Source organism: Condylostylus longicornis, unplaced genomic scaffold (genome assembly GCF_029603195.1).
Source record: "Condylostylus longicornis isolate FDR11 unplaced genomic scaffold, ASM2960319v2 ptg000049l, whole genome shotgun sequence".
In the NCBI taxonomy this organism is placed as follows: domain Eukaryota; kingdom Metazoa; phylum Arthropoda; class Insecta; order Diptera; family Dolichopodidae; genus Condylostylus; species Condylostylus longicornis.
The window spans coordinates 1,698,501-1,711,452 of NW_026578018.1; the positions used below are offsets into that span (position 1 = coordinate 1,698,501).

General features: G+C 24.8%; 1 protein-coding gene across 4 annotated transcripts in view; it reads left to right on the forward strand.

The window, feature by feature from the left end:
• Positions 1-12,952, forward strand: part of LOC129611295 (choline transporter-like 2) — a 76,701-nt gene that overhangs the window by 52,802 nt on the left and 10,947 nt on the right. For 2 of the 4 annotated variants that reach the window (XM_055524363.1, XM_055524367.1), the window contains exon 1: positions 8,696-9,060. The exons of the other annotated variants lie outside the window; for them this stretch is intronic. In XM_055524363.1, coding sequence (XP_055380338.1) covers positions 8,973-9,060 — 88 coding nt within the window. In that variant the 5' untranslated portion in view covers positions 8,696-8,972. Of the gene's footprint in view, positions 1-8,695; positions 9,061-12,952 lie in introns of those variants that run through there. 4 annotated transcript variants of the gene reach the window in all.

Sequence of the window (12,952 nt, forward strand, 5' to 3'; positions counted from 1 at the left end):
AGCTGTATACGTGATTGCATAAATTAACGACAATATAAGAAGTTGGTAAGATAAAATTCTTAAATTTTTTGGAATTCATTGTAAATTTCGGTTACTATAATCGAGCTTGGAATAATTATAATTCATTTGGTAATGAAGGTATGTAGTAATTTACGCAAACAATGAAATACGATTATTACACATATCTGTAAAGCAGTTTAAATTCAATATTTTAATACAAATAAGTTTGTTATATCCTTTTTGATTCAATTTAATATTTACTCAAAATTTATTTAACTGCACAAACATATGTTCATATATATATATATATATGTGCCGTAATTTATTATAACATTCTTTTTTACACATATTTTGTCTTTGAATTTCAAAACGAATCGCAAAAAAAATCACCAATTATTTGATGTATGTTCGTATACATGTTAGGTACACATTGTCTGAAATACTTATTTGGAATAAATTAAGAAAAATTCAAATTGTTGTTGCATTTTATGCAATGTTAGAGGAAGGTTATGTGATGTGACCAAATTTTCGATGTCGAGATTAACTTTTGGAATATGTCAGTGATTCGGAAAGTGGATCTTTACTAAGCGACAACTTTAAATATTTCACCAATAAAATAACAAATATTTAACAGATTAACATTAAAATATAAATTATTTAACAAAAAAAAAGACCATCCAACTTTTTGAGGAAATCAGGTGCCAGTAACTGAACTTTTATGACGAACTGAATTGGCATTTCCGCATTATGTACAAAGAAGTCTTAGGCTCTTAAAGAATTCGAGCTAAATTTTTTTTTTGAATACCAGGACTCGGAAACTCATTAGGTTCGATTTCACATATCTAAGGATTTAAGGAACTATAGTTCACGGAATTTATAAAATTTAATATTGAAATTTAATATTAAATAAGTGGTTAACAAAACTCACCACTGCATCTATTTAACTGACTTAAGAGAGTTCCTCGCTCAATGCTCTTCTAAGAATTTGGTTCTTCTAAAAACCAAATTTCCATTTTTCTAACCATATTAACTAAAAGTTGATAATAGCGCCCTTAAAAATTGGAAGCAGTATTTGAAAAACATTCATAATTTTATGGAACACTTTCTCCAAACTGGAAAATATGTTTTGCGGTCGCTTATATGCTGACCACATTAGATGTTTTTTCTCTATTCTCACGAATTACATACTTACCAGGTGGAACGGTTATCACATGAAACTAATTGTCCTGTTGATCTAATTCTTTTTCGTATTGTTATTTTTAGAATATTGAATATATTCTAAATAAAGAATGATATACGAACAATAAATAGTGTTAATAAAGACAAAATATGGGTCAAATAATTTAATTATTAAGTTATTAGAAAAATATTTTTGAATATTTGTATTTTTTATACAATATTTTGAAAATTATAATTGGTATTATATTTTATATTTGTACATATTTGGGGGATGGGGGATACATACGTATACATATGGTAAATACTTTATTATTTACCTATATGACTGAAAATGTTCGCCCTCATGTTCTTAATATTAAATAAAATTCAATGAAATGAAAATATCCTTTTTTTTTCAATTTTTTTTTTGTTGTTTATTACTTATTGTAAATTGATCTTATCAAAGATATTAGGAAAGAGCTTTTTTGATTGAAAACATTGATTAAAAGAATTGCATAAAATATTAATTAAGTAAGCGATATATTTGTTATGATGTTTATAGGAAAAATAGAAAAACATTATTTTGGGGTCGCCCGCCTATTATTATTATTAATGTGAAAGAAGTTCAAGATTTTTTTCTTTGTTATTTTACTTTGTTTTATTTGAAATAGTTTCAGTTATTTTATGAATTTGATTGAAAATAGTTTAGTTAATGTTAATTTTAATTTAGTAATTTTTGAGTGAAATGCAAGGATTTATTTTGATGAAGTTAAATGGGGTTACGTTATAGTAACTTAACGTTTTTGCTGAATTAAAATCATTTAATCAAAATCTTTAATTTGTATGTGTTGCTAAAGTTGTCATAAATTAATATTAATTTAAGAACTAATTCTTATTAATTTGAAAAGCATTTTAAAATTCATTTAGTAATTGTATAAAACAATATTTTCAAAGAATTTTTGATATTTATGGAATAAATTTAATTGTACTTTAATTTATTATTAATTTTCCCCTTCATCATTCAAAACGTTTAAAGAAATTAAATTTCAAATCGATTTATAAGTTAACTTTTACGAGTACTTATTCAATACCAAAATGCGTCTTCTTTTATTAGTTCATTAAATTGCCCCAAATTTCAAAATATAGAAAAATCATTTAATTATGAGGATATGAAAACCGCATATGCTAAAAAACAAAAGAAAAAAAAATTAAATATTTTTTTATTTTATAAATTTGGAATCTAATGGTTTTTAGCATTATAGAGAACTATTAAACATTTTCATATTGCATGTCCTAATGTTAATGCTGTAGTTCTGCATTGCTTCCCTATACTTTTGCTAGGAAAAATTATAAACGTTGAAATAGGGAAATTTTTTTTTTTGGAGTTCTATGAATAAATATCTTTGAAACTTACACTCAGAAACTTTTACAAATTTTAAATATTAATATAGGGACGTGTGTTTGTACATTATTTCTGCATATTATACAAATTTTGTTTTGGCAACTTTAGAAATTTTGTATCAAAAGAGTGAAGTACATTATGATTGTTGATCAGCCCTGTTATTACCTTAGTACTGAAGAGAACATGGGCTAGTCAGAACATGGGCTAGAGCCGCTTCTGTCCTGACCAATGCTGAGACTAATTTAATTGTAATATACATACATATTAATATTACATAAAATCCGGAAAAAACCAATTCAAATGTATATGCGTTTGAGATTTTCACTGAAGCCCGCGAACTTTCACGTGTCACTACTCGGAGGAGTTGCCTTTTACCGGAATACGTTATTGTTACAGGGAGGGCCGATAAAAATGTTTTTTTTTTTGCTTAAAAACACACTCGAAATTTTTTAATGTGAAATAAAATATTCAAGTAATTTTTCTTTAATATTTTTTCTTAATATAAAAGAAGCCTTACAAAATGGGAACAATAATATTTTATTCCCGTTTTTTTTTTCTCTTTTATTTTTTTTTTTCAACAGGACTCATTGTTCCGGTCACGAAATGAATTTCTTATTTGTAATAGCATTTAAATCCTTTTTTAAACGTCACTACTCACTATAAACAAAAAAGAAAAAAACAAAAAATTTCGTTTACTTATATTATAAAATTTTCTAGCATAAATAATTACCGTAATACAAATAGACATAGAAAAGTTACCGTTATTATTTTTGTTTTGTTGTGTACAGGCTTGCATTTCTATTATTATTATAAATGTAACCATATAGCACACATATGTATGTCTGTATGTATATGTACATTATAACATGAATATTTAAATATAAACAATAATTTTTTAAAAATTTCATTTAGTTGCAAGAAAGTAGTGTTCGCGAAAGGATACAAATTATTTTGTAATATAAAATTTTTAAAGTTAAATAAAAATTTTAAATAGAAAATTTTGATTTAGTAGTTAAATTTTAATTAGTTAGTAGTTAAATTTAGTTGGGGCTTTTTCTTATACCAAGTTCTTATTACCAAATTAAATAATTTATTAATGCGTTAAACCTTGGGGAATTTTTGGCAAGTGAGGGAAAAAAGTGTCGGACATCGCTTAAATATTCAAAATGTTTATTGATTTAGAGAACATAGTCATATTTAATTTAAAAAATTAAATAATTTAAAAATAAAATTTTATATTAATTTCAATTTTAATTTTATTATTATAAATTGTTGAAGAAAAAAACTAAACATTGATTAAAAGTATGAAAAATGAAAATTGGCTAGTGAAATAAAACCAAATTTTAAATTAATAATTATGGGAAGGATAATTATACCATTTATACCCAAATTTCATCATAAAATATCACCATTATGTGGATCTGGAAGAAGTGGTACGTTTAAAATGTATTAATAACTTTGAAATATGTATTTACTCATTTATTTGGTTTATAATTGATAAAAATATATGAATTTTATAATTATCTAAACTTTAACAAATATAGCTATCGAAAGATTTTGTACTGCCATAAGAATTTCGGAATATTATACCGATTGGCCATAAAAAATTCCTAAAAATTATAAGCATGTCATACATATCTGTACCTCGGGTATATCTCCTGTAAAATAGGCGAAATTTATAATTATAGTTTGGTAACTTTAAGGCAATATTTAATAGTCGAGGTTTCAATTACTTTTCATATATTTTTTTTTTTTCGAAAAAAAAATTTTAAAAAGCCAAAAATATTCCTACGCCTTCTCACTAGGCCAAAACCTTTTTTCGAAATATTTATATGTAATCTAATTATAAGTGCAATATATGCAGTGCTAAAACAAGAATCAATATGCATAGTGGAAGAAAATTCTCCAAATTCTGCATCATTACTATGCTACATTGAATTTTGTGTAATATCCATTCCGGTATACTTATCCTTTTAAAATTTTCCTAAAAAACAGGTTTTCTAACAATTTTTATTTATTTTAAAAATAATTTTCCTTCCAAATTAATAATTCCCAGAAGAAAATAGATTTCCTATTAATTTATTATTAATGGTGAAATTTATCGACTAAAGTTACGAGGATGATACCGTATCTAAATTGCGATTAGTCACGTTCAATTCATTTCATAAATATTTGATTGCATTTCCCTATCCTTTTCATTTATTAAAAATTGATTCATTATAAGTATGTACTCTTGCATATGCAAATGCATTAAACATTTTAAAATAATATGCTATTAAATTTCATCATATGTTTTAAATTTCAAAATTTTATATTTGAGCAACAATTATAAGAAAATGGAGGGAGAGAACGATTAAAAAAATTTAATTGTAAATGCGCGATAGTACTTAAATTAAATGATGATAGGCAGACAGACATTTAAAATATGTAAAAAACAAAAAAAAATTTAAAAATTCCAAAAAAATTTTTAAATAAAATTAAAATAGAAATTATAAAATTTTAAATAATATTTTTAATCATTTATAAAAATTACTAATTTTAAATTTCATGTCAAGACCAAAAGTTTCGGTAATTATATATAAGATTTTCGGGTGATTTTATTGTATAAATGCACATATGTATTTAGAATATATACATACTTATATACGTATATACAAATAAGCAACAACAAAGACATTTATTCTAAAAATATCTTGTGTGACAATTTCTTCCACTAATAAGAGACAATTTTGCAAAATTAATATGCATTGCATAAAATTTAATTGCATTTATGCACGTTATCCATTTTAAAAAATCCATTACTAATATTGCATGTTTCAAAATTAATAATTTATAAGTTATACCGTTAATTAGAATGGTGGAAATAGAACACTTTTACCTTAATAAAGTCATAATAATTTTTATTGTTCATTGTTTTTAGTTTAAATGTATATAACCTAAAATTGTGTTAAAAAGTGAAATTAATTTAATATTTAATGACAGCCTAGTTTAAAATCATTCTATTAATTATTTAACATCAGATAAATTAGAATGAAGAAGCATGCAATGCGATAAAAGCAAATAGCAATTTTTGTCAGATGTTAATTCAATAAAATATTTCACCTCAAATAATTTGATATATTTTTATTCCCCTGTAATACATTTTAAAAAAGTGAGTGTATTTTTGGTATATATAGAGCAAATTTTCACAGCTCGATAAATTCCAATGCCGTATTAAATAGTACATACGTATTAAGTTGCATATTTGATTAATACAGGTCCATGGCTCAGTTCTAGTTTCAACAATTTTTTGATAAAGTTTTTCAAATGATTCATAAGATTAAGAGCTGTTATTTAAAACCATCTGAATGATTATTAAATCATTCCTCTTCTTTCAATCATCGAGTCCCGGAATTTGTCACCACCGAACCGGTTCAGATCCTTGTGTTGAATACTTTACTTCTTATTTTACCGAACAATAATATTTAAGTTCTGTGAAAAAAATCTGAACTAAATTTCTCTCGCATAAATAATATTTGAACATATTTGCATGCAGGGTGCATGATTTTGCTGTTCAACGATCGTTTTCAATTTAATTATATGTTGACACAATTTATCTTTCAAATGTATCAATTTTACGATTTAATTAGATTATTTCAATTTTATAGCAAATATGTATATGATATCTTTCTATTTCATATGTATAGTTATCTTTGTATATATACAATAAACAGTTGTCGCGATAACATTACTTATGAATAATATCATAATATTTTGGAATTGCCCACAACAATGATGTGTTTGTAACATCCGCAATAATTCACAAGTAAATATACATATGTACGTTATAATAGCGAAAATACATTGGTTTCAATAAAGAAAAAAAAAAAATATTAAAATAAAACCATTAGGGTGAAAATTCAATTATTACAGATCGCATTTTAGAATTACAATAATTAAGGTATTGGAACCGCATCAAATTTTACTAGAATACTACTTCACATATACTAGAAAACGAAAATTCGGCTTTATAAATTAACAAATCTGTCATTAGAAATTCTATTTTATATTATTTGACGTATTCAAAACAATAATTAAAGAATTTTTTGTAAATTTTTGGAAATTTCTTATCTATTCTTTGTCTGCTCTATTTTTACAGTGAGAAACATGCAATGTTATCGGCAACATGTTGACCACATTGCTATTGCTTACAATACTTGTGTTTATTAAACAATTCTACCGGCATTCCCTTTACCTAATAAATATTATTATATCAGATATGTAACATTTTATAGAGTATTCACCGCAATAACACAAGAAAGCGCCACGGCGCTCTATTTTAATATCGTATGGGACCTACAATTGAAGATATAAATAATGCGCGACTTTTCCTCAATTTTTTATGTAAAAATTTTTACAATCAGTACTTGAGAGTTGTTGTTTTGCTTACAATGTTTAAAATATTGAAATAAATTTTTTAGATTAAGTAGAAATCTTCATATTTTGTGAGAAATAAAAGTTTTATCGATTGTATTTTTTAAATCTTCAAATAATCATAGGGTTGTAATCAACTAGTTTATACAATTATAATCTAAATTATTATAAACTCTACTGTTCTTTTTAAATAAATTGAACCAAACTCATATTATATTTAAAATATTAATGAATTTTTAAATGAAATCTTTTAAAGCTCATTTTCACAAAGTATGAAATTAATATCGAGTAGGTACTACTGAGCACTGACTAATTTATTACTGACATTTATTATTCATACGAAAATCTACACATACATTCAATTGTAATTTATATACTTAAAAGTAATTTTTTAGTAGCCGGTAAATTTATAGAAGCTTCAAGATCAAACAAGTTTAATATCTAGTTCAGAATAAATTTTTTTTCCTAATTTAGAAATTCAATGGTTAATTTTAAAACTAATTCGTATAGATATTTTTTGTGCTAAAAAAATTTAACATTCACAAATATTTAAGTCTAATATGGAACGAAAATCGTAATATGTACATACATATGTTATTTTTCTTTTTGTAAGTATGTATAAAAATTATATTATCAATTGGAAAATTTGGAGTTGGACATGCAAACTATAATGCGTTTATGGACGAATCCTCTAATTGTGCGTATGTGTATTTAAGTCTGATTAACAATATTTTCCTTATAAAGTTAGAACAGCACCACAAAGTTCACATACTTGTTACCATTTGGTTAGTTCAAGTTAAAACTTATACGTCCTGTAAATATTCATTCATTATTAATTAACTAATTCATAAAAAAGGTTACATGTGCTTTGACATTTGAAATAGCTCCATGTTTATTTTTATCAAAAATTTAAAAAGAAATTTAAAACAACATTGTCAGCATTTGCAATTTTTTTCGATCTGGGAGAAACTGCCCTTAACAAATATTTAAAATTAATTTGTCAGTTTATAATTTAATGCTTATCCAATTTTATTCTATATTCAAATGAATGCGCGGCCGTCAAACAGGCCATTTCAAAATATTAACAATATAAAAAACAATTAAAATAGGTTTTTACGAGTAATTCCAACGCCAGGAATTTTCGGACGCCAGGAACTCAAAATTTTAATTCAGAGCGCTTGCAGCACGCAGCAATTTTTTAAATTTTATAATTAAAATACATAGACCATTTTTGTGGCGGGAAAAACGCTTTGTAAAATTATTAAATTAAAATAAAATATAAATCAAAACTTGGGTGGATCTGTATGAAAATTTAAAAACAATTTCCATTGATTTTCTAACTAGTAAAATAAAATTTTATATACACTTCATAAATTTTACATATTTGTACACCGATGATATTCGTATTCGTATGACAATGAGCATTAAGTACTAATTATGATTGAGTCTTAAAAGCGGTAGAATACTATAAACGTCATTCAAAGCTTTTTTTTTATATTTTGAGTTCTCTTTTTAATTGAATTGAAAAAAAAAATTCAAATTTGTAAGTTTGGTTTTATGTTTTTGTTTGCCTTTTTCTACACAGCAGCAAAGTATAACAAAACTTACAAAGTTCAAAAATTAGATAAGTGTTTTAATTTTTATTTTGTTTGTTTTCTCTTCTTTTACGAGTACCTATACAATTTTCTGTTTTGAAATTAGTTTTCGGTGAGCGCACATAGCGTCATGTTTATTTAAAATAAATTGGAAAATTATCGAAACGCGGCGGGTTAAACTAATTTCGAATTGTTTAATAATTTCAATGGAAAAAATGTGAAATTAAAATAAAAATATTAACGAAATATGATATAAAAATTAAATCAAATTATGAAATAATTGCAAAATATTTAAAATATAAAATAATTGAGAAATAATTACAAAAAGTGTTGAAATAATTTGTTTAAAATATTAATTGAATTCAAAATAGATATAAATAAAGAAATAGAAAAGAAAATTTATTATGGGTTGCAGCTGTTGTGAATCAAAAGACAGGGTTGAAAATTATGTTACAAATGATTTTGAATTACTACCGACCGATGACACTTATGGTGATTGATTTTAAATTTTATTTAATTATTTTCTTCTATCTGAATTGAATAAAATTAATAGCAATAAAATGTACTTATACGTAATCTTAGATAAAACGTTTCTGCAACACAAATTATTTTACTTTTTATTAACGATTTTGCATACCTATGTACGTACCTACATAATTTAGAGCTAGACAATAATTGGATTTTGTTCTATAAGTGAAAACCTATACAATATTTTAACTAACAACTTTTGACTTTCTTAAGAAATTCTTCAGGGAATTTAATATGAAACGAAATAAGAATTTTTTTTTGGTTTTAAATGGAATTAATATACTGTAATTATTTCATTCATGCAAATATTTTTTAAATGGGAAATCTATGTGCACATTATATACATACATATGTGTATTATACATACAAACATATGCTTAGAGAGCTTGGTTATTAATTATAATAAGCACAATCTACATTTATAATTTATATATATACATTCACCCATACATTCATTTGTATCTATTTCAAATTCACTATCTTAAGAAAGCAAAACAAAAAAAAACACTCAAATTTTGTTATATTTTTTTTTATTTTTCTCTTACGTTTCTGAATTGGATAATAAAAACAAATAAAAAGCTAGCCAGATCTTTAAAATTTCAAACACCCATAAATATTTTTCTAGAATTGCTTTAAAATTTTATTAAAAGAAATTGACAGTACCTATAGTCGTAAAAACAACGAAAGTGGCGAATGGGAACTGTGCATGATTTCCGTTATAGTAACACAGATTATGGCAGAAATAAAAACTATTATAAAAAATAGTGTGTTTGTTTTGAAACTATCCTTGGTAACTAACCCCATGCAAGATTTAACTTAATCAAAAATCTGCTTGAGTGCCTTTAAATCGCCTTTAACATCAACTTGTTAAATCGCTGGCCTGCGCCGCTGAAATGCGATAAAATTTCAATTTATAGGGAAAACCTTCAAACACCGAAATGGATACTTATTAACTTAATAAATTCCGCTTTTTATTTCATTCCAACAAAATTTATTAATGGAACGGACGGTATAAATTTGTAGTTATAAAATTTTCTATAGTCCACCGCAATTAGCGAATATTAAGCTCTAATGCGTAATGTAATTCTTTCGAATGAATTAAAGTATTCTATAATATGTTTTAATAGTTCTCATGTGTGGCAAGCTTATTTAAATAATAAAAAATTAAATAAATAAATGTGTAAATAAATATATTTGTACATATAAAAAATGACTAATAAAATTCTTCATTTATCCCTTATGTTCATGATTCTGTTTATTGTTTTAGAATTCTTTTAAAACAATAAAACTGTATTGTGTAACATAGTTAATTATTATTAATTTATGCTTATATACATTTGTATACATACATACTTTTAATTAATGCTAATATTTTATGAAATACCGGTATAACAAGTTTACTTTGTAGGTACAAAAAAAAATAATGAAATGTTTATGATTGAGTAAATAAGTAAATAATAACAAGAAGTACATATATATACATACATATTTATGTTGTATGTATAAAGAATGCATGAATAAGAATAAACAAAGTATAAAAATAAAAATTTTTTTTATAGTACTCGTATGCATGTGTATGAACTTTAAAGTAATCCAATATCTAAGTTAAAAATAATAACAATAATATAAAATTAAAGTAAGTTTGCAACAAAGAGTCTTATGTTCATACTTACATACATTATGTGCAAATATACACATGTCACGATCGATCTAATATTAAGTTAATAATTTTTTAATGGTATTTTGGTACCGTTACTAAATGAAGAATTGAAAATTATGAATTTTCACTGCAATGCGTTGTTAAATAAATATAAATCTACTTAATCCTGTACATATGTATGTGCATAGATAATATATGTATGTATATCTGTATATTGTATATAATTTACTGTAGAATAAATAATTGAATACAACAGCATTCCGGCACTTAGCCCTTGGGTATTTTAAAAAAAAAATAGTAAAATTAAAATTTCGCTGAAACGATTGAGATTCAAACGATTAATTTAATTATGAATGTCGATTGATTTTTGACATTTTTTGCTGTAGTAAAAACAAAGTTCACTAATTGAAGAAAATCAGCTTTGATAAATTGTGTATGTAACGGACGAAATAAGTGTAACATATTAGCAAAAATAAAAGTATTTTATTCCGATGGAAAGGCAGTTTTCTTTTTATACGTCTATAGAAAAAATTTTGGAAAAAATATCAACATTTTCAACGAAAAATTGGTTCACTAGTTTTATGGAAGTTGACTTGAATGTTAAGAGTGTTGATTTGAATAGAAAGGCTAAATACGAATAAAGTTGGGTCAAACCAATGGTTTGTATTGTAGCACTTTTCCCTTCAACAAGTGAAAATACTGCTTTTAAAAATCTATGTATATCCACCACACTATTAAAATTATTTTCATTTATAAACGAAACTATTTCTAGCATTGCATATATTTAGGATGAACCATTTATGCAGTCTTTGAAATAAAGCAAAAATTAATATAAACAGGGGTTAACATAATGCTCGATTTTAAGGGTTAATTGCGTGAGTTAAGAAAAATCATTATATTTTTTAATGTCGTGGAATTTACCGTTAAATTTTTGCGTTTACAGAAATTTGAAAAAGCTTGCGGTTTCAGAAATATAAGGTGTCAAAAATGCAAATTTTACAAATTTCAAGAGGCCATAACTTGAGAGGGGGTGGAGATGGAAAAAAATTTTCTTCTAAAGAAATGAACTACTTGTTAATGTCTAAAAGCCCCTAAAATTTCAAGCTTCTACAGGCTGGGGTCTAGAAGAAAAACGACATCAAAAATTTGGAAAAAAAGGACTGTAGATAACGGTAAATTTGAACGGCCATTTTGTTTTTCCAAAGTTTAACTATAGTATACCGCGGTAGGGGAAGCAAGCCACTGCCTTTCTGCGTTTGCAAAATTTCAAAAATGCTTATGGTTTCATTGCAACAAATATTTAAAATAGGCCATTTTTAGTGCTTTGGGGGAGTATAACTTCTAGAGGGGGGGAGATAAAAATTTTGTTCTACAAAAATAAGTTTCTAGTAAAGATCTATGTACATATTAAATTTCAGCTTTCTATCTTTAAGAATGTAGAAGTTTTGTAAACAGACACACGGACAGACGGACGGACGGACAGAGTGAAACTAATAAGCACTTTTTTTCAAAAATTTTTTGGAAAAGTGCTAAAAATGAGAAAATATTTAGTTACATTTTTTGCAAAAGAACAATCTTGGTGAAAAAAATATTCATCTTACGAGTATTCAAAATTTTAACAAAGAAATGCAGTTTTAAAAAAAAGATTCACCAATGGAAAAAAGAAACGAAAAGAAATTTTATAATTAAAGTTCTTCTGGAATACGTATTAAATAATTTCAAAAATTTTACAATAATTAAGTATATGAATTTTAATACAAAATTTTTACAAACAACTGCAACTTTAAAAATTACACATACTTTAAAAATTAATTTAAAAAAAATTCTATTATGTCCCAGTACATTCATAATTGACAATTAATAATTGGCACTATTATTCATTGACATGGAATTTCTTCATAATGAATGTTTTAATCAAATCAAGTAAAGTTATGAACACAATGTTGTGATGTGTAAACACTGACTTAAATAAATTTAACGTTATAATTAGATATTCGTCTATTTCAATAAAATTTTAAGAAATGGAAAGTCAAAAACATTTACAATATTAATTTTCACTGTATCGTATACTAGCACATACATATGTACATATATTTATATTAATTTAATGAATTATGGTACATCAAATTTCACTTTCACTCTTATTATTATTAAGAATAACAAATTAGAAATTGTCAAAAGTACAGAACATCTCCG